Genomic DNA, 20,274 nt, shown 5'->3' on the forward strand with positions numbered 1-20,274 from the left:
ACCCCTTCTTCTTCAGAGCAGAAAGCAAAGGTGTGCAAAAAGGGGCAGAGATTGGGCAGGGACTCATCTGTGGGGCCCAGGGGCCCATTTGCTCTTGGAGCCTTTCACAGCCTCTCTGGTTGTGTGCAGGGGAACAAGCCTCACCCACATGTGAGTCCGAAGACCTGGTTTTTAGTGTGCACCCTGAAACTGATCTCCTGTGCAACTTTGGCCTTTCGCTCTTAATTTTGTCATCTACATACAAGAGAGTCGGGTGAGAGGATCATCGGAGACAGTGCATGTGAGCTCATGATGTTCTATGCGAATGTGAGACATTTGAGCTCATGAGGAAGAAGCAAGGCAAGCTTAGGGAACATAGTGAGCTTAGTGACTGCGGGCGGTGGGTAGTGAGCACACACATGAACATACACACACACGCATGCACACATGTAATGCACCACACAGTACCAACCAAGCACATGTGCCGTGCATGCAGATGAATGCACATCCCATACACATTAAGACATAGGTTAGCTGTCTGCCAAGATGGACTCTGGTGACACATGGTATAAAAGCCTTGTCAAAGGAGAGGGGGAGATGGAGGATGCAATGCAGCTGGCCTGAGGTCAGCTGGCCCCCGGCAAGATGGTCTTGGTTATTCCCATCACGTCAGGCCAGAAGGCAGAGTTTCCAGGGCGCTCGCTGGGACATGCGGACAGGTGTTGACCATGTTGCTCCTCTTTGGAAGCCACCGCACTGCCCTTTGCAGTGACTCCGTCCAGTAGGGTCATGTTGCTAGAAAGTCTGGTCTCCAGGTCATCTCCATCTGCAGCTTTTCCATCTCTTTCGGGGCAGGCAAGAGGCTGTGACTACACAGTCAGCTGAGGCTGAGGAGGACGAGGGGAAGCAGAGGGGCCCAGAAGCCATGCCGGCCAGAGCCCTGGCTGCCCAGCAGTCAGGAGGGAGGGAGATGGAATCCTGGGAGAGTCGCTTTGAATCAGAAGTCCTCACAGCCCCCCTTTCAGCTCCCTACTTCACTTAGACTTGCACCTCTGCAGCTGTGCCTGGTCAGAACCCGGAGGAGGTGGGCAGCCAGCACGTGTAGCGTTACACCGGGAGGGTGGGTATGAGCACCTGGCCGGGCAGTCACCACTGCAGTGGAAATCAGTCCCTAAGCCCTGCCATTAGAAATACTGGGGCCCACGCCAGCTAATCCGAGGTGTTGGCAACGTGCTGAGATGTAACCATGCGCAGCTCAGAGCACCGGGCCAAGCCCAGAGGCCATAGCAGCCTGGAGGAGGCAACTCACAGCAGTGAGAGTGGGGAGTGGGGCTAGCTTGGCAGGAAGCCGAATGCTTCCTCGGAGAACCAGGCCAACTTCCAGGAAGGACGCCTGGTCCAGGTTGGCAGCTTGCTGGGAATTTGCTCTTCTGAGCTCCCCAAGGACAGCATTCCAGAAAGGCCAGAGAGGGCTGGTCAAGGATCTACTGAGGGTCACACCAAGGTCGGCATTATCCAGGGCCAACAAATGAAGACCAGCCAGGAGCCAGGGCTGCTGTCCGGGTTCTCCTTCAAGCAATCCATGGAGAAAATGTTGCCTTACAAACTGCGATGATGGGATTAAAATGAATCCCATTGGCCTTGGGAAGAGTCCATCTACTTCCTCCTGATGGGGGAAATGTACAGAAATGGTGCACGTGTTTCCTGGTAGAGAAAGGGAATTATGGGTGTGACCGTTTCGTGACTGTGGCTGGCCTTCACTGGTGAACTCTTGTTCCCTTGGCCCACCGCCCTCAGGGGCCAGCCCCATGGCTCGCCTTAGTTGGGCTGATGTTCCCGTGCTGAAAGCCTTGGGCACGCCTCGGAGGATAGAGGATGACTCTGGACCCCAGTTCCCCCTCTGGAAACAGTCCCGGAGGAGGTGGCAGAGGCGAGTGGGAGCCATCAAATGCTCATGCTCCAAGGGGCTTCTGGAGTTACTGGAGCTCAGCCCTCAACTTTCCAGAAACATAACTGAGACGAGAGAAGGATCCTCCTCGGTGTCATGCCCCATTCACGAAAGAGCCAGGACCACCGAGCCCAGGCTGCCTGCACCCACCGCACTGCCTGCGCGAGGCTTCGTGGGATGGGCCTCTCTCCGTGTCAGGCACAGCAGGGGCGATACAGAGGCGGGGGGATGGGATCCTTGCGCTCAGAGATACACCAGGGATACAATCAACGTGAAGACCATAATAGTCAAGGATAAATGTGAGAAGCGCTCTTGGATCATTACGGAACACACTGGCAGACACTTCTGAAGAGGTTAACACAACGGGGGTAGCATTTGAGTTTGAAAGAAGAATTAATCCTGATTAAGCTTCCAACACAGTGGCAACAAGGAGTGTTGTAGTGGCTAAGGGCTTGTTTAGGCTCTGCCATTTATTAACGACGTGATCTTGGGCACTTCCAACTCAAATTTCCTCCTCAATAGAATGCAGGGCAATGATACCTGCCCTGCGGGTGTCGGGGGAGGCGACATGGTGTGTATGACTTTCCTCCACATTGTCCAGCAAATGGCAAGATCTCTATAACCCTGTGGTCATCGTGGCTCCCCTTGTCATTATCATCCTCCTCACGCCCGTGGCCACCATGCATGGGTGGGGGCCGGGTGCCACTGGGAAGTCTGTCTGTAGCAGTCTCCCTAGGGGTGGGCGCAGTGACACCTGTGTAGCCCTTCCTCTGCCTGAGTCACACCTGTTCTGAAGCTACAAAATGAGGTGTGTAGGTGAGGAAGCAGAGAGGCATCTACTGGTTCTGATGAATCCTCAAAGCATTTTGGGGAACTACAGCTACAATTAAATTCAACTGGAGGTTTGTCCTCTCAGTCTGAGCCATGTGCTCATTTCAGAGTGTGGGGAAGGAGGGGTAAGGGGGGAGGAGAAAGAGGGGGAAGAGAAGGAAGAGAGGGAAGAGGAGGAGGAAGAGGGGGAGGAGGAGGAGGTAGAGGAGGAAGGGGGGTGAGGAGCAGGAGGAGGAGGAGGTAGAGGAGGAAGGGGGGGAGGAGGAGGAGGAGGAGGAGGTAGAGGAGGAAGGCGGTGAGGAGCAGGAGGAGGAGGAGAAAACCAGATGGGCATGGGGATGGTTCCGTCTGCTCAGGCTCACTTGTCCACTGGCCTGGGTCTCTCAGGCCTCCATCCTTCTGTTTCACAGCCTCAGTTCCTCTCTTGGTGGGGCCTCCTTGGGTCCCCAGGAAGAGACTGTGCTCCACGAACCTTTCCTTCTCTGCCTGTCTGGCCTTCGGCTTCTCCTTTTCTCTTGCTCCTCAATGTCTCCCCTTCCTTCTCTCCCACAGCGCCCAGCAAGCCTTTGCTACCTACCCACTGTGTGCCTGGCCCTGTGCCTGGCCCCAGGGTCCAGAACCCCTTAGCATGATGGCGATTTTTTGCCCTGGAGGAGCTCATATGCTGCTGAGAAGGCAGACACAAAAGAAAATACCAAGAGGCCAGAGAGCTCGCTCTGCCTGGGTCTCATGCCCTTATGAGGGTGGTTTCTGCCTGGAGTAAACCCCATGTGTCCGAACACCTGCTGCTCCATTGGGCCCTCAGAGTGGAGCATAGACCCTGCCTCGCCCCCACCTCAGGGAGCTCAGAGCCATCAGAAGACTGCCCGGCAGGGGTGGGGTGGGTACCACTTAGTGCTTCTGGCTGCAAGGAGCAGGAAACCCCTACTTGAGGACTGAAATAATAATAACAGTGTGACAGATCACAAGAAGCCAGAGGCAGGTGGCTCCAGGGCTGGCGAGTGCAGCAGGTCCGGGACGTCACCCAGGATGCAGGTTCCTTCCGTGTTTCCTCCTGCTGCCCTCAGCATTTCAGGTTGTCCTCCAGCTGGCTCCCCTCAGGGCCACAGGATGGCTGCCAGTGCTCCCATGCTGATTCCCAGGGCTTGCCCCAGACCTGGATTCAAAGCCCTGAGGTGGAGGGCCCCAGTCTCCCTGGGTGCCCCCAAGGTCCCCCTGGACTTCCTGTGTGGATACAGGAATGCTCAGCCTTGAGCCGGGGGCACGTCAGAGGAGCAGTGAGGGCAGCACATCCTGGAGTGAGCAGAGGCTGCAGACAGGGCTTCCACACAGACCATTTGCCTGTTACCAAATTTGAGGACAAAGGTTTCTTTCTTTTGAAGTCATGGGTTCCTGGATGGAGCCTTGTCTGACCCCAGCAGTGTGGTATAGGGGAGTCAATGAGCAGGAAGAGGACCAGCATCTTGTCAGGGCAGGGCCATGACTGGGGCCTGTACGTCTATCCCTGCAGAGCTGGTGGCAGAGTGGCAGATGCCGTGGTGGAGCACTGAGTGGAGCACTGGCGGACACGTGCACATGGCGATGAGGACGACACATAAACATGGCAGTTAGTGGAGGGAAAGCCAGAACGGGATTCATAACACAGAACCACAGAAATTAAACATAGATAAGTTGGGCGTGGCAGGGGGCACCTGTGGTCCCAGCTACTCAGGAGGCACCTGTGGTCCCAGCTACTCAGGAGGCTGAGGCAGGTGGGTCACTTGAGCCCAGGAGGTCGAGGCTGCAGTGAGCTATGATAGAGCCACTGCATTGTAGCCTGGGTGACAGTGAGATCCTGTCCTAAAAAAAAATAGGTCCACAGAGTTTCATGCAACTGAATACTACACAGTGATTAAAAATGGACATAACGAGGAGTGAAAGAATCCAGATAAAAGACGGTGAATACGCTGCTTTGTGTCACTCCATTTATGTGAAATTCCAGAAAGAAACCTATGATGACAAGAATCAGCATAGTGACATCCCAGAAGGTTAGTTTGACTAAGCAGGGTATATATGAGACCTTCTGAAGTGTTGGAAATGTTCTAGATTGTCGTCTGGATGTGGGTTAACACATGTATGCAGACACACACAGACGGCTGTTTATAAACTTCGCTGAGTTGTTCACTGAGGACTCTGCATACTTTTCTGCGTGCATCTTACACCTCTATAGAATATAAAGCCACGCACCCAAAACAATATACATTTTGTAAAAACACAAACAAAAAATAACACATTGAACAGAATACAATGGCTGAGGGGTTGTAGGGAATGGGAGTAGGGTACGGACATAAAAGGGAGGAAATGAACTTTTAAAGGGTCCTTGTCCAAACCAATGATGAAGGTTTATATACACTAAGGAGGAAGATTACCTTGATTGCTTGTGTGCCCAAGGGTGGGGGCGGGAGAGAAAAGAAAAAGCAACAGCAGCAGAATAGCAGAGGCAAGAAGTTCAGGGCTTCAGAGGCTTGGACCAGATGCACGTGGGGAGTGGCGGGGTCTCTGTGGGCAGCCTGGCACCACGGCTTCCTAGGCCCATTGCCAAGGGCAGGCCGCCCTGGTCTGCTCAATGTCAAGAACAAACTCCAAGATTGTGACAAAAGAATGCAGGACAGAGTTCTTGGCGGTGGTTACCCAGGGCTGGAGCTTCCCAGCCCTGGCGGGGAGCTGGCAGTGAAGACTCAACGTGCATCGTGCGTCTCTCTCCACAGCAGGGGAGATGGTGTGAGCTGGAGCGTGCACAACATTCAGGAGTGAAATTTTTAGTGAGCAGAAGTGGAGAGAAGGGGTGTGGGCTGAGGGTCACGTGAGGTGAAGTGAAGAGGTTCTGCCTGCTTCTCCCTGTCTGCAGAGGGAACATCCGCTGGGTGCTGTGGGGGCCAAACCACAGGGAACGAGACTCAGCGATGCTTGGGATGGAATTGGCAGAGGTTTGTTCCGCAGGATAACAGGAGACTGCTGGAAATGGGCTGGGGTGTGTGTGTGCAAATGTGTGTACATGTGTGTCTATGATGTGGATGTGTGGAGGTGCATTGTGTTAATGTATGTGTGCATGTATGTGTGTGCGTGTGTGAGTGAACGTATATGGGCATGTGTTAATGTGCCTGTCTATTGCATGTGTGTTTATGTGTGCATATGTGTACATGTGTGAATGTATGTGCGTATGTTTATGTGTGATGTGTATGTATATGTGAGGTGTATGTGCGTGTATTGCATGTGTTCACACGTGCATGTGTGTGTGTGTGCGTGTTTGTGTGTGATGCATATGTATATGTGAGGTGTATGTGCGTGTATATTGCATGTGTTTACACATGTGCATGTGTGTGTGTGCGTGTTTGTGTGTGATGTGTATGTATATGTGAGGTGTATGTGTGTATTGCATGTGTTTACACATGTGCATGTGTGTGTATGATGTGTATGTATATGTGAGGTGTATGTGCGTGTATTGCATGTGTTTACACATGTGCGTGTGTGTGTGCATGTTTGTGTGTGATGTGTATGTATATGTGAGGTGTATGTGCGTGTGTATTGCATGTGTTTATGCATGTGCATATGTATGTGTGCATGTGTGAATGTGTCTGTGTGTGATGTGTATGTATATGTGAAGTGTGTGTGTGTGTGTATGGCATGCGTGCATGTGCATGTGTATGTGTGTATACGTATGTGTGCAGGTGTGTGTACTTGTGTTCTGGAGAGACTGAGAAATTAAAGAATAAACAGAAGAGGCTCCCAGCAGGGGTGAATGGTCCTTTAATGAACCCCCCAAACTCTCCTTTCCTTTGCCTCCCAGGCTTGCCGTGCAGCCTCTTTAATTAATGCCTGTAGAATGCGTTCAGATGCTGGAAGGAGAAGCAGCAGCTTTATAAATAAACACAGACTTCTAAAGGTTGACTAATCCCTGAGTCCCCGAGGGAGAGAAGAGAGCTGTGCTGTGTTGGAGGAAGGGGCACTTTGAGCGAAGGAGGCAGCTGTGGCGGTTCACTGAGGTTTTGGTCCCGGCCCCCATTAGCAAGTTGCTTCTCCAGGGGCAGGCCCTGGCTCCTTTCTGGGCCTGTCTTCAGCAGCCAAAGGAAAGGCTTGAATTATGGCCTCACAAGATCCTTTCTCATGCTCCCATTTTATAAAGTGCCTGTTGTGGCCAAGGTCACAGAGTTGCCCCAGCTGAGCACAAAAGAGCACTTGAGAGAGGCAGGCAGGGGCCACGTGGCCGCCCCTCACATGCAGACAGCCTGGCCGGCTGCAGCCACCCGTGGAGTGACCTGTTCGCGGAGGTCCAGCTCAGAGCTCTGTAAGCAGGCTCAGCAAAGGCGAGGAACACGGAGGAGGAGGCTCCCGTCCACGGCAAACCCGGGCTGCAGGGCCATTCCACGCCGCAGAGCACCCCGACCTGGGGATGGAGCGGCCTCTCCAGGGGATGTGGAGGCAGAGAACGTGGTGGCCACCCTACACTCAGGACCAGGGGCCACCTCTGACAGTGATTTCCCCTAAACATAACATCTTAACCAGAAGGAAGGACCTGAAAGGAGAAACGGGGCTGGATGCTGAGATGTGAAGAAACTACATCTGGTAGAGACTCTTTATCTGACAGGGGAACCTGCCCTGTGTTTGCACGGCCTGGCTTTAGTACCCAGGGCGAAGAAATGATGGAGCTGGCCCACTCAGCCTCCTGACTTTAAGGGAGCTGTCGCCCACTGTCTGACTCATTTAGGCTTATCTAAGGGATCCCTGCGGCGGGAAGTTTGGCAGGGCCTACTTGGTGATATGTATGGGGATCATTTGTCTGCATTTGCCCAGGACAGTCTATGTTTCTGCCCATTGTCTGTGTGATAAGTGACAGTTCACACCCAGAAGTATCCTAGTTTGGATGATGAATTACGTGGTCACCCCATTGATGGACAACTGGGTGACACTAAAAAAGAGGACTTGAACCTCCAGAATCTTTGACTTTTAGAACTTTTTGGGCGTCTGTTCTCTGCAAAATCCCTCCAAAATGTTCTGCAGCCTTCAGCTGAAGTCATAAACAAGAAATTATTCCTCATTTGCCCACATTAGAGTGGAGTGTGATGGGGAAGTGAGTGACCCCGGTATCTGAGTTAGAGGAGGTTCCCTGAGACCCCAAAGCCAGGGTGGCCCCCATCGGACTAACATTTCCTAAGTGCTCACCCACAGGCACCCACATCACCACCCAGCTCACAGGCGTGCTGAGTCTAATCTGCATGGAACCCCTCACATGTGAGGCATTATTTTTTATTATTGGCATTATCAACTTCCTTATCTCATAAAAAGAGGAACAGACTCCCAAGGGGGAGATGGCCACATCCTGCTCTGTGAGTGGCCACACAGGAGCTAGAGCCCAGGTCCCTGGACCCCGCCTCCCCTCCGCAGGACACTGCCTCTATGCGCCTGGTCACAGTCAGACAGGGCAGGGCGCCCTGCTGGCGGCCAGGCCCGGGCAGTGGGGAGCAGAGGGCAGAATCCCTCACGGAGTCTCTGGTCTCTGGAGGGGCTGGACGGTGCTTTGCCAGCCACATCTCCCGCCAGTCTGTCTTTCGAGTTCCAGAACACCAAATGACTTGTATTCTACTCACTTCCCACCCAATCACACACACGCGACCCCACACACACACGCACACATGTGCAAGCACACATGTACACAGACACTATTGCTGCTTCTTGCCTTCCTGTCCTGGCTCATGCCATCTCTTTTGCCTTAAACTCCTGCTGCCCCCTTATTTTGTCAACTCTTACCCACCCTTTGAGAACCAGCATAGGCATCACCTCTTCCTGGAAGCCTTCCCTGACCTCCCATTTGCAGGTAGGTGACGGCCCTCACAACGTCATCTACAGTAAGTCTCCTTCCCACTGGTCTGTGAGACCCTGGGGGCCTGGGCTGGGTCTTACTCATCTCTGTGTCTCCAGCGTGGCATCTGATGGGTGGCGGCCATTCACACACAGGCTGGGCGCTGCACCGCCGGGCAGAGCTCCTTGTCCTTTCAGGACCTGTTATCTCAAGATTTCCTATCAAGCCGCAGTTTCCCAGCCTCTGTGCATGCTGGGAAACCTCTATCTACGCAGGAGGGAATAAAACCTAAGGAACAAGTGACCCCGGAGAAGTGCTATGGGCAGAAAATATAACAACACCAAAAATAATTTTGGACCAACTTATGACGGAGCCATAAGTGGCAATAGGAGAAGCTGGGACACACCTGACCTGTGAGGCTGACGGGGTAAGGGCCAGTTTTGCCTGGCACATCCCACAGGGCTGCCATCCAACGTAGAAAACGCCAGTGTGGAGCATGTGCCGCTCTGGCCCAAAGCAACCATTGCAAGGTTCCTAGGATTAACACCACAGAAAATCCTTTCCCCCTGATACTTATCTGGGTGGAGAAAGAGACAGGAGGTGGTGGGACTAGAACCCAGAGCTTTCTGAGTGCAGTGTTCTCTACACTACATCACACAGGATGAGGGGCTCCGGACAGCCTAGATCTTGGGACTGCCGCCTTGGTCTTTTGAGCTCCTTCAACTGTGTAGGTACCAGGTGTGCCTGACAGGTGGAGGGAGGAGCTGGGACATTCACAGAACTGTGTGTGTGCACGGCTGGGTGGGCTGCAGCTCCCGTCCTGGGCCAGGAGAATGTTGTCTTGGAGACGGGGCCCTGCTTGTCCTCCAGCATCTCTAACGCTGAGAACTCCCACCCATCCCTCGCATGTCTGTTTCAGTGTCTGCCGACCTCAGCAGGACGCTTTACCTTGGCTTCTCCCTAGATATTTGGCGCCTTTCATCTTGGCCCTCAGACTTTTAGGGAAATTCTTAGACTTTGGCTTATGACTGTCTGGTCTCCCACCCTTTCTCTTGCCTACTTAGTACATTTTTTTACCTCCTTCCTGCTGTGCCCTTAGTTAACTTGTCCGAGGCTTGGATTTCTTTCTTCTGCCTCCTTCAGAAGCCTGGGCTGCACAGCTTGGGCTGCTAGCTGGCGCGGGGCCACGCGCCTGTCTGTACTGCCCAGCCGCCGGGAGCGCCAGTCACCCAGTGCTCTGCTCTCCTCCCCGCCAACAGTCTGCACACGCAGTTTTTATTTGTGTACTTTTCTCAAGGCTCTCAGCTGTTGGCAGGCATTACTCATGACTCAATTTAGTGAACATCTATCTAGATACCCAAGGTTGAGTTAAATATACCAAGTATTTGTAACCACCTCCCTCACTCCTCTAATTGTAAGAGGGAGTGGGGTGCAGAGCATCTGAGATCTGAAAACCAAGTGTTCAGCAAAATGCTGGGCAGGCTCCCCAACTTGTGTGGCCATGCACCTTTACACCACGAAGCGCTGCCTCAGCCTGCGCGCTGCAAACGACGCATTTAACCTCAAAGATGACTCCATGTTCCAAAGCCTGCAAGGCAGGCTGATTTCTTGGAGAAGGGAGGAGGCGGCATGTCTGAATAGAGCAGGCCCTGTTAGAAAACAGAAGGCTTCTTCATTGCTAATAGGAGCGAGCGACCAATCTGTCCACATTCATCCAGAGACATGGTTCCTAAAACTGCACCCAACACTCCGCCCCTCCCCGCCCCACCTGCATCTACATTGACAAATGGAAACCGAGCCAAGCCTGGTGCTCAGAGCACTCGTTTCTAATGTGCCCCTGCCATCCTTGGCACCACATACTCCAGGGAAGTAGGCCTTGACAAGGGTGGACTGTTGGTTTCTCTTTATACCTGAGAGAACCAAAGGCTGTTACTCAATAGTTGAGATTTCTTGAGGTGGAAACGCACTTTCCTCTCAGATTTTCACCCTTCTCATTCAAGAGGAAGAAAGCAGGTCTTTCTGTCCTTGCTGGGTCTGAAAAGGGCAGGCAGGCTGCTGGTGTCGGAGGGAAGAACAAACTTACCAAATGCAACAGATCTGTGATTTCCAGGGCAATCCTTCAGTATGCAATATTTTGTTTTTTTTTTTTTTTTGGTTTTAGTTTTGTTTGTTGGCCCAGGGCTTACCTCTTAAAAGGGCTGGAAGAAGCCAGTACAAGGGGGCTATGTGTATCAGTAGGGCTGGGTATGCACACCAGACAGTTCTAGAAGATGCTAACAAAGGTTTCTCTCACTCTGCAATTATCACTATGCCTGGCCCTCTGAAGGGGGAGACCGAGCAGAGTGTTTCTTTTCAGAAGAAGATCCACGAAGTACAAATGCTATCAAACAGCACTGCCTTCTCCCACCTGGCAATTAAGGTGGTGCTTTACCCATAACAGCAGGGGCAAGAACAATACCGACACGGTATGTTACAAGTAATTATACTGCTGGGTATGTGGACCTCTTAAAGAGCTGTGGCACTTCCTTCATAAGGAAGGGAGAAGCGTTACTGTTTTCATTCCATTGATAAGGAAATGAGGGGAAGAACGCGGTAAAGCAAGGCGGCCACAGATCCCTAAGTGCCAATGACAGACTGAACACTCAGGACCTGGTAGATGGCAAACAAACGCCGGCCCAGCAGCTGCGGGCCTCTCCCAACAACTGGAGCATGGCCCCAGCACCACAGTCATGGCACAGACGGGCTGTCTGACATATGTTGCTCCCATTTAATCCTCATATGGACCTTGTGAGGGTCTTTCATTTTCTAAGTGAGAAAACAACATCCCAGAGATGCGCTTGTTCAGGAATTGAAGGCGGGTCTGTGTGACTCCACAGCTGGGTGCTCTGTACCCACACTGGACAGCTCTGGCTTCTGGAACTTCTACCAGGTTGAAGCCCACTGCACTGGATAAGGCTGCCTCGATGAACAGAAATCTCAGGGCTCCACCTGAGATTCAATTAGGTGAAAACTGCTGCCTGGGAGCCAGTGGCACCTAAGGAGTGGCGTCCATGATGTTCTCAGAATTTGGGCTGAGTGGGAAGAAGAAAAGCCCATTTATTTATGAAATCTAACTTTGGGTGCCTTAGATAACCCTTTTGATCTATTTCTTGGACTCACTAGAGAAAGTCCTTTTGTACAAAGACACTCTCATCTGCTTTGCTGTATAGAAGAAATAAGCACTCCATCACCAACTGCCCTTTGAAGGGTGACTTCGTCTTTGGTCTAAATGAATTGGGCCTGTGCCTTTTAAAATGATTTATTCCAGTAAAGGATGGAGAATTTATTATTTTTCAAAACAGATGACTGTGGTGTTGACCTAGAAAGGCCCGACTGAAGCCTGCAGGGCGGGTCTGACCATGCTGGGCTTGGGTTTGTTCCTCCGCCGCATCAGAACATGGGCACCTTTTCACATTAGATACTGCAACTGATACTTCTTTCTGTTTTGTTTACTCAATTCTGAAGCAAAAGAATAAATATTTCATGAAATTAGCCATTTGCTACTGCAAATACGTTAGGAACATTAAGTATGGAATTCATCTCTCCTTAGCTAGTAAAGCAACTCTAAACATGTAATTAGGATCAAAGATATATTTTTAAGGTTGCCAGCAGTTAATCAGATCATTGATTTTGTCCCATTTTTGTACATGTATCGTTGAAGCAAGCACTATTATCACTGACTTTGGAATAACAGATCCAAGTGTGTCTCTGTCCTTGCCCTGTTCTACTTATAAGAATATTGAGATACCATATATGCAATTATTAATTTCAAGTGTTTTGTGAAAACTTTGCATGGTTTATCACTATGTTAGATGTTGTAGGAGATACCAAAGAAACAAAAGAACTCACCCCTTCCTAAATGCTGGAGGGTAACACAGCAGACTCCTCGCCAAGGTCGGCACATAACAAAGGTTCAGTAACAGTCAATCCCTTTTCCACCCACCCTTTCTCTTCACAAGAAAAAGCACTCTCCTGCGGGAGGGTAGGGGAGGTGGTGTTCTAACAATGCTTTCACTTGATGGTGTGGCTGAACAAAGGTCTAGAGCTTAAAGTCCAAGCCTAGGTCTCAGAAACTGTAGGGAAACCTGTTTTCCTCATGCTTCCACTTTATGAACTGTAAAATGAGAATAAAACACCTGTCTGCTGTGCAGTAATCGAAGATCTTTTTATTATCCAAGAATAAGAAGGGCTTTTGAAATGCAAAGCTTTATTTATTACGAATACTCAGCAGGGACGAATTCTCATACATACTCTTAACAACTTGGCAGGGGCTCTTCTGACTCCTTCCAAGATTAAGCTCCTCATCTCTGTGAACATAAAACTCAACCTGCTACACAGCTTGCAGAACATGACGCCCTGAACGTCACAGTGACAATCTCCTGTGCCTTCCCCCTCAGCATGTTCTGCTAAGGGTGATATACTATCCATTCGGAAGCCCAGGCGGGCACATCCTGCTGCTTGGGTCCAAAAGAAATACCATGGGCTGGGATGGATGAAGCGTTGCTGGAAATCTGGGCCATTTGTCAACTCCTAGAACATCTATCCTCTAGAAACTAGCTATAAATACCTTTAGAAATAACTTCCTTCAAAGGATTGGGTAAAACATGCCAACTGGGTTTTTACAAATGAAAGGTTTACTTTGTCTGGTAAAAGAAAACCGTCATTACTTCCAAAGGCTCATTAAAGCCTTTGTAGGTTAACTTGTGGGATGACACTGCCACCTGGTGGTCGGCGTGCACTGTGCGCATGGAGCTCCCCCATGGAAGTTACACACCGCTCAAAGAACCACCAGACCTATTAATAAAGAACTAAGCTCCGAGAACAGCCCTTCCCACGGAGACACTGATTCTTCTGAAGTGGCTCCATACATTTAACGAAACATACTAAGCTTGGCATTTACTGAGTGACCTAAGCAAAGAATTTTCCTACCCACTCAATTCTTAGTACCAGGTGTACTGAAGGACGTGATTTCTAAAAGCAAAACAAAACAAAACAAAAATACTTGAAAGGCAGGCCTGGTGGTGACAAAATCTCTCAGCATTTGCTTGTGTGTAAAGGATTTTATTTCTCCTTCGCTTATGAAGCTTAGTTTGGCTGGATATGAAATTCTGGGTTGAAAATTCTATTTTTTTTTTTTTTTTGAGACGGGAGTCTCACTCTGTTGCCCGAGTAGCTGGGACTACAGGCGCCCTCCACCATGCCCGGCTAATTTTTTGTATTTTTAGTAGAGACAGGGTTTCACCGTGTTAGCCAGGATGGTCTCGATCTCCTGACCTCGTGATCCACCCATCTCGGCCTCCCAAAGTGCTGGGCTTACAGGCGTGAGCCACCGCGCCTGGCCCCTGAAAATTCTATTCTTTAAGAATGTTGAATATTGGCCCCCACTCTCTTCTGGCTTGTAGGGTTTCTGCAGAGATATCCACTGTTAGTCTGATGGGCTTCCCTTTGTGGGTAACTTGACCTTTCTGGCTGCCCTTAACATTTTTTCCTTCATTTCAACCTTGGTGAATCTGAAAATTATGTGTCTTGGGGTTGCTCTTCTCGAGGAGTATCTTTGTGGTGTTCTCTGTATTTCCTGAATTTGAATGTTGGCCTGCCTTGCTAGGTTGGGGAAGTTCTCTTGGATAATATCCTGAAGAGTGTTTTCCAGTTTGGTTCCATTCTCCCCGTCACTTTCAGGTACACCAATCAAATGCAGGTTTGGTCTTTTCACATAGTCCCATATTTCTTGGAGGCTCTGTTCATCCTTTTCATTTTTTTCCCTAATCTTGTCTTCAAGCTTTATTTCATTAAGTTGATCTTCAATCTCTGATATCCTTTTTTCTGCTTGATCAATTCGGCTACTGATACTTATGTATGCATTGCGAAGTTCTTGTGCTGTGTTTTTCAGCTCCATCAGGTCATATATGTTCTTCTCTAAACTGGTTATTCTAGTTAGCAATTCCTCTAACCTTTTTTCAAGGTTCTTAGCTTCCTTGCATTGGGTTAGAACATGCTTCTTTAGCTCGGAGGATTTTGTTATTACCCACCTTCTGAAGCCTACTTCTGCAATTCATTCTCCCTCCAGTTTTGTTCCCTTGCTGGCGAGGAGTCGTGATCCTTTGGAGGAGAAGAGGCATTCTGGTTTTTGGAATTTTTAGCCTTTTTGCACTGTTTTTTCCTCATCTTCGTGGATTTATCTTTGACGTTGATGACCTTTGGATGGGGTTTTTGTGTGGACATCCTTTTTGTTAATGTTGATGGTATTCCTTTCTGTTTGTTAGTTTTCCTTCTAACAGTCAGGCCCTCTGCTGCAGGTCTGCTGGAGTTTGCTGGAGGTCCACTCCGCACTAAATATGGAAAGGAAAAACTGGTACCAGCCACTGCAAAAACATACCAAATTGTAAAGACCATCGACATTATGAAGAAACTGCATCAACTAACAGGCAAAATAACCAGCTAGCATCATAATGACAGGATCAAGTTTACACATAACAATATTAACCTTAAATGTAAATGGGCTAAATGCCCCAATTAAAAGACACAGACTGGCAAATTGGATAAAGAGTCAATACCCATTGGTGTGCTGTATTCAGGAGACCCATCTCATGTGCAACGATACACGTAGGCTCAAAACAAAGGGATGGAGGAATATTTACCAAGCAAATGGAAAGAAAAAAAAAAGCAGAGGTTGCAATCCTAGTCTCTGATAAAACAGACTTTAAACCAACAAAGATCAAAAAGACAAAGAAGGCCATTACATAGTGGTAAAGGGATCAATGCAACAAGAAGAGTTAACTATCCTAAATATATATGCACCCAACACAGGAGCACCCAGATTCATAAAGCAAGTTCCTAGAAACCTACAGAGAGACTTAGACTCCCACATAATCATAGTGGGAGACTTTAACGACCCTCTGTCAATATTAGACAGATCAATGAGACAGAAAATTAACAAGGATATTCAGGACCTGAACTCAGCTTCGGACCAAACGAACCTAACAGACATCTACAGAACTCTTCTCCCCAAATCAACAGAATATACATTCTTCTCAGTACCACATCACACTTATTCTAAAATTGACCACATAATTGGAAGTAAAGCACTCCTTAGCAAAGGCAAAAGAATGGAAATCATAACAGACAGTCTCTCAGACCACTGTGCAATCAAATTAGAAACTCAGGATTAAGAAACTCACTCAAAACCACACAACTACATGGAAACTGAACAACCTGCTCCTGAATGACTACTGGGTAAATAACGAAATTAAGGCAGAAATAAGTAAGTTCTTCGAAACCAGTGAAAACAAAGACAAAACGCACCTGAATCTCTGGGACACAGCTAAAGGAGTGTTTAGAGGGAAATTTATAGCACTAAAATGCCTACAGAAGAAAGCAGGAATGATCTAAAATTGACACCCTAACATCACAATTAAAAGAACTAGAGAAGCAAGGGCAAACAAATTCACAAGCTAGCAGAAGACAAGAAATAACTAAAATCAGAGCAGAACTGAAGGAGACAGAAACACGAAAAACCCTTCAAAAAATCAATGAATCCAGGAGCTGGTTTTTTGAAAAGATTAACAAAATAGACAGACTGCTAGCCAGAATAATAAAGAAGAAAAGAGAGAAGAATCAAATAGACACAATAAAAAATGACAAAGGGGATATCACCACAGATCCCACAGAAATACAAACTACCATCAGAGAATACTATAAACACTTCTATGCAAATAAACAAGAAAATCTAGAAGAAATGGGTAAATTCCTGGACATATACACCCTCCCAAGACTAAACCAGGAAGAAGTCGAAGCCCTGAATAGGCCAATAACAAGTTCTGAAATTAAGGCAGTAATTAATAGCCTATCAACCCAGGACCAGATGGATTCACAGCTGAATTCTACCAGAGGTACAAAGAGGAGCTGGTACCATTCCTTCTGAAACTATTCCAAACAATAGAAAAAGAGGGACTCCTCCCTAACTCATTTTACGAGGCCAGCATCATCTTGATACCAAAACCTGGCAGAGACACAACAAAAAAAGAAAATTTCAGGTCAATATCCCTGATAAACATCAAAGCGAAAATCCTTAATGAAATACTGGCAAACAGAATCCAGCAGCACATGAAAAAGCTTATCCACCACGATCATGTCAGCTTCATCCCTCGGATGCAAGGTTGGTTCAACATACACAAACCAATAAACGTAATCCATCACATAAACAGAACCAATGACAAAAACCACATGATTATCTCAATAGATGCAGAAAAGGCCGTCGATAAAATTCAACACTGCTTCATGCTAAAAACTCTCAATAAACTAGGTATTGATGGAATGTATCTCAAAATAATAAGAGCTATTTACGACAAACCCACAGCCAATATCATACTGAATGGGCAAAAGCTGGAAGCATTCCCTTTGAAAACTGGCACAAGACAAGGATGCCCTCTCTCAATACTCTTATTCAACATAGTATTGGAAGTTCTGGCCAGGGCAATCAGGCAAGAGAAAGAAATAATATTCAAATAGGAACAGAGGAAGTCAAATTGTCTCTGTTTGCAGATGACATGATTGTATATTTAGAAAACCCCATCGTCTCAGCCCAAAATCTTAAACTGATAAGCAATTTCAGCGAAGTCTCAGGATACAAAATCAATGTGCAAAAATCACAAGCATTCCTATACACCAATAATAGACAAACAGAGAGCCAAATCATGAGTGAACTCCCATTCACAATTGCTACAAAGAGAATAAAATACCTAGGAATACAACTTGAAGAGGTGAAGGACCTCTTCAAGGAGACCTACAAACCACTACTCAAGGAAATAAGAGAGGACACAAAGAAATGGAAAAAACATTCCATGCTCATGGCTAGGAAGAATCAGTATCATCAAAATGGCCATACTGCCCAAAGTAATTTATAGATTCAATGCTATCCCTATCAAGCTACCACTGACTTTCTTCACAGAATTAGAAAAAACTACTTTAAATTTCATATGGAACCGAAAAAGAGCCCATAGAGCCAAGACAATCCTAAGCAAAAAGAACAAAGATGCAGGCATCACGCTACCTGACTTCAAACTATACTACAAGGCTACAGTAACCAAAACAGCATGGTGCTGGTACCAAAACAGATATATAGACCAATGGAACAGAACAGAGGCCTTCAGAAATAATGCCACACATCTACAACCATCTGACTTTTGACAAACCTGACAAAAACAAGCAATGGGGAAAGGATTCCCTATTTAATAAGTGGTGTTGGGAAAACTGGCTAGCCATATGCAGAAAACTGAAACTGGACCCCTTCCTTACACCTTATACAAAAATTAACTCAAGATGGATTAAAGACTTAAACATAAGACCTAAAACAATAAAAACCCTAGAAGAAAACCTAGGTAATACCATTCAGGACATAGGCATGGGCAAAGACTTCATGACTAAAACACCAAAAGCAATGGCAACAAAAGCCAAAATTGATAAATGGGATCTGATTAAACTAAAGAGTTTCTGCACAGCAAAAGAAACTATATCAGAATGAACAGGTAACCTACAGAATGGGAGACATTTTTTGCAATCTACCCATCTGACAAAGGGCTAATATCCAGAATCTACAAAGAACTTAAACAAATTTACAAGAAAAAAAATCCCATCAAAAAGTGGGCAAAGTATATTAACAGACACTTCTCAAAAGAAGACATTTATGTGGCCAACAAACATGAAAAAAAGCTCATCATCACTGGTCATTAGAGAAATGCAAATCAAAACCACAATGAGATACCATCTCACACCAGTTAGAATGGTGATCCTTAAAAAGTCAGGAAACAACAGATGCTGGAGAGGATGTGGAGAAATAGGAACGCTTTTACATTGTCGTTGGGAATGTAAATTAGTTCAACCATTGTGGAAGACAGTGTGGTGATTCCTCAAGGATCCAGAACCAGAAATACCATTTGACCCAGCAATCCCATTACTGGGTATATACCCAAAGGATTATAACTCTAATTATTACCCATTACTAGGTATATACCCAAAGGATTATAACTCTACTTATTACTGGGTATATACCCAAAGGATTGTAACTCTACTATAATCAAAGGATTATCATTCCACTATCAAGACACATGCACATGTATGTTTATTGCAGCACTATTCACAATAGCAAAGACTTGGAACCAACCCAAATGTCCATTAATAAGGAAAATATGGCATATATACACCCATGGAATACTATGCAGCCACAAAAAAGAATGAGTTCATGTCCTTTGCAGGGGCATGGATGAAGCTGGAAACCATCATTCTCAGCAAACTAACACAGTAACAGAAAACCAAACACTACATGTTCTCACTCACAAGTGGGAATTGAACAATGAGAATACATGGACATAGGGAGGGGAACATTACACACTGGGGTCTGTCATGGGGTGGGGGACTAGGGGAGGAAGAGCATTAGGAGAAATACCTAATGTAGATGATGGGTTGATGGGTGCAGCAAACCACCATGGCACATGTATACCCATGTAACAAACCTGCATGTTCTGTACAGGTACCCCAGAACTTAAAGTATAATAATAATTAAAAAAACTTGAGTATAAAAAAAAAGTCTGAAACATTTTACTTCATATCACACACACTTTTTTATAAAAAAGGCAGAAACATCGAAGGAAACAACACTCAACATGAAAGAACCTTGTGCCGGAGTTCTAGAAGGACCTTGAAAATCAGTTTTAAAGGGCCTTGCTGTCACATAGACTTTTTCATGGCTGCTTGAGTCATGCTGAAGAGATAGGCTTCATAGATTATATTTAAGAAGTTGTCATCGTTCTGGAAAACAAATCGAAAGACCTAAGAGAATGTTACTTGGTTGGCAGACACAAAAGGCTTCCTCTGTCTTAGAGCTGAACTGGCCTCTGGATACTGAGACGCTCGTCTCTCCTGTCTAACAGCTGGATACTGAGACGCTCGTCTCTCCCTGTCTAACAGCTGGATACTGAGACACTCATCTCTCCTGTCTAACAGCTGGATACTGAGACGCTCATCTCTCCTGTCTAACAGCTGGTAGTTTTTAATTGCATGTGTGAGTGTTAAGTGGGGTTGAAGGCGAGGCCGGACAGAGCTGATGGTTTTCCACGGTCAGTATGCACAGTAGCAAGAGCTCATTACACGCCAGCACAGATGGGCAGCCCAGACACATGGCAGCATGGAGCAAGGTTTACTCAAGAATAGCCTGCGTCTGCTGCATGAAAAGACATGAAGCCCCAGCAGACAGAGGAGTTAGGAGGACATGATCCAAGTCAGTGGTCTCAAAGTTTGGTTAAGAGATTGCTGTGGTGTGTTTTTTTGTTTCTTGTTTTTTGGGTTTTTGAGACTGGGTCTCACTCTGTCACCCAAGCTAAAGTGCAGTAGCGCCATCATAGCTCACTACAGCCTCAACCTCATGGCTTCAAGCGATCCTCCCACCTCAGCCTCCAGAGTAGCTAGGGCTACAGGTACGTGCTACCATGCCTGGCTTTTCAAGTTTTTTGTTAAGACAGGGTCTCACTATGTTGCTCAGTATGGTCTTGAACTCCTGGGCTCAAGTGAGCCTCCCACTTTGGCCTCCCCAAGTGTTGGGATTACAGGCATGAGCCACTGTAGTTCTTAAAGGGCCTCCAAGTCACCT

General features: G+C 47.5%; 1 protein-coding gene across 7 annotated transcripts in view; it reads right to left on the bottom strand.

Moving 5' to 3' along the window:
* Positions 1 to 7,776: 7,776 nt before the first annotated feature.
* DCP1B (decapping mRNA 1B) overlaps positions 7,777 to 20,274 on the bottom strand; it is a 68,706-nt gene continuing 56,208 nt past the window's right edge. Inside the window, exons 9-10 of one of the 7 annotated variants that reach the window (XR_008511763.1) lie at positions 19,302 to 19,457; positions 12,775 to 14,995 (exon numbers count right to left, since the gene is read on the bottom strand). Coding sequence is in view for 6 of the 7 variants with exons in the window: in XM_024256337.3 (XP_024112105.2) it covers positions 19,356 to 19,457 (102 nt within the window). In the remaining variant the exon portion in view is untranslated. 7 annotated transcript variants of the gene reach the window in all.

Source organism: Pongo abelii, chromosome 10 (assembly GCF_028885655.2).
Source record: "Pongo abelii isolate AG06213 chromosome 10, NHGRI_mPonAbe1-v2.0_pri, whole genome shotgun sequence".
Taxonomy (NCBI): Eukaryota; Metazoa; Chordata; class Mammalia; order Primates; family Hominidae; genus Pongo; species Pongo abelii.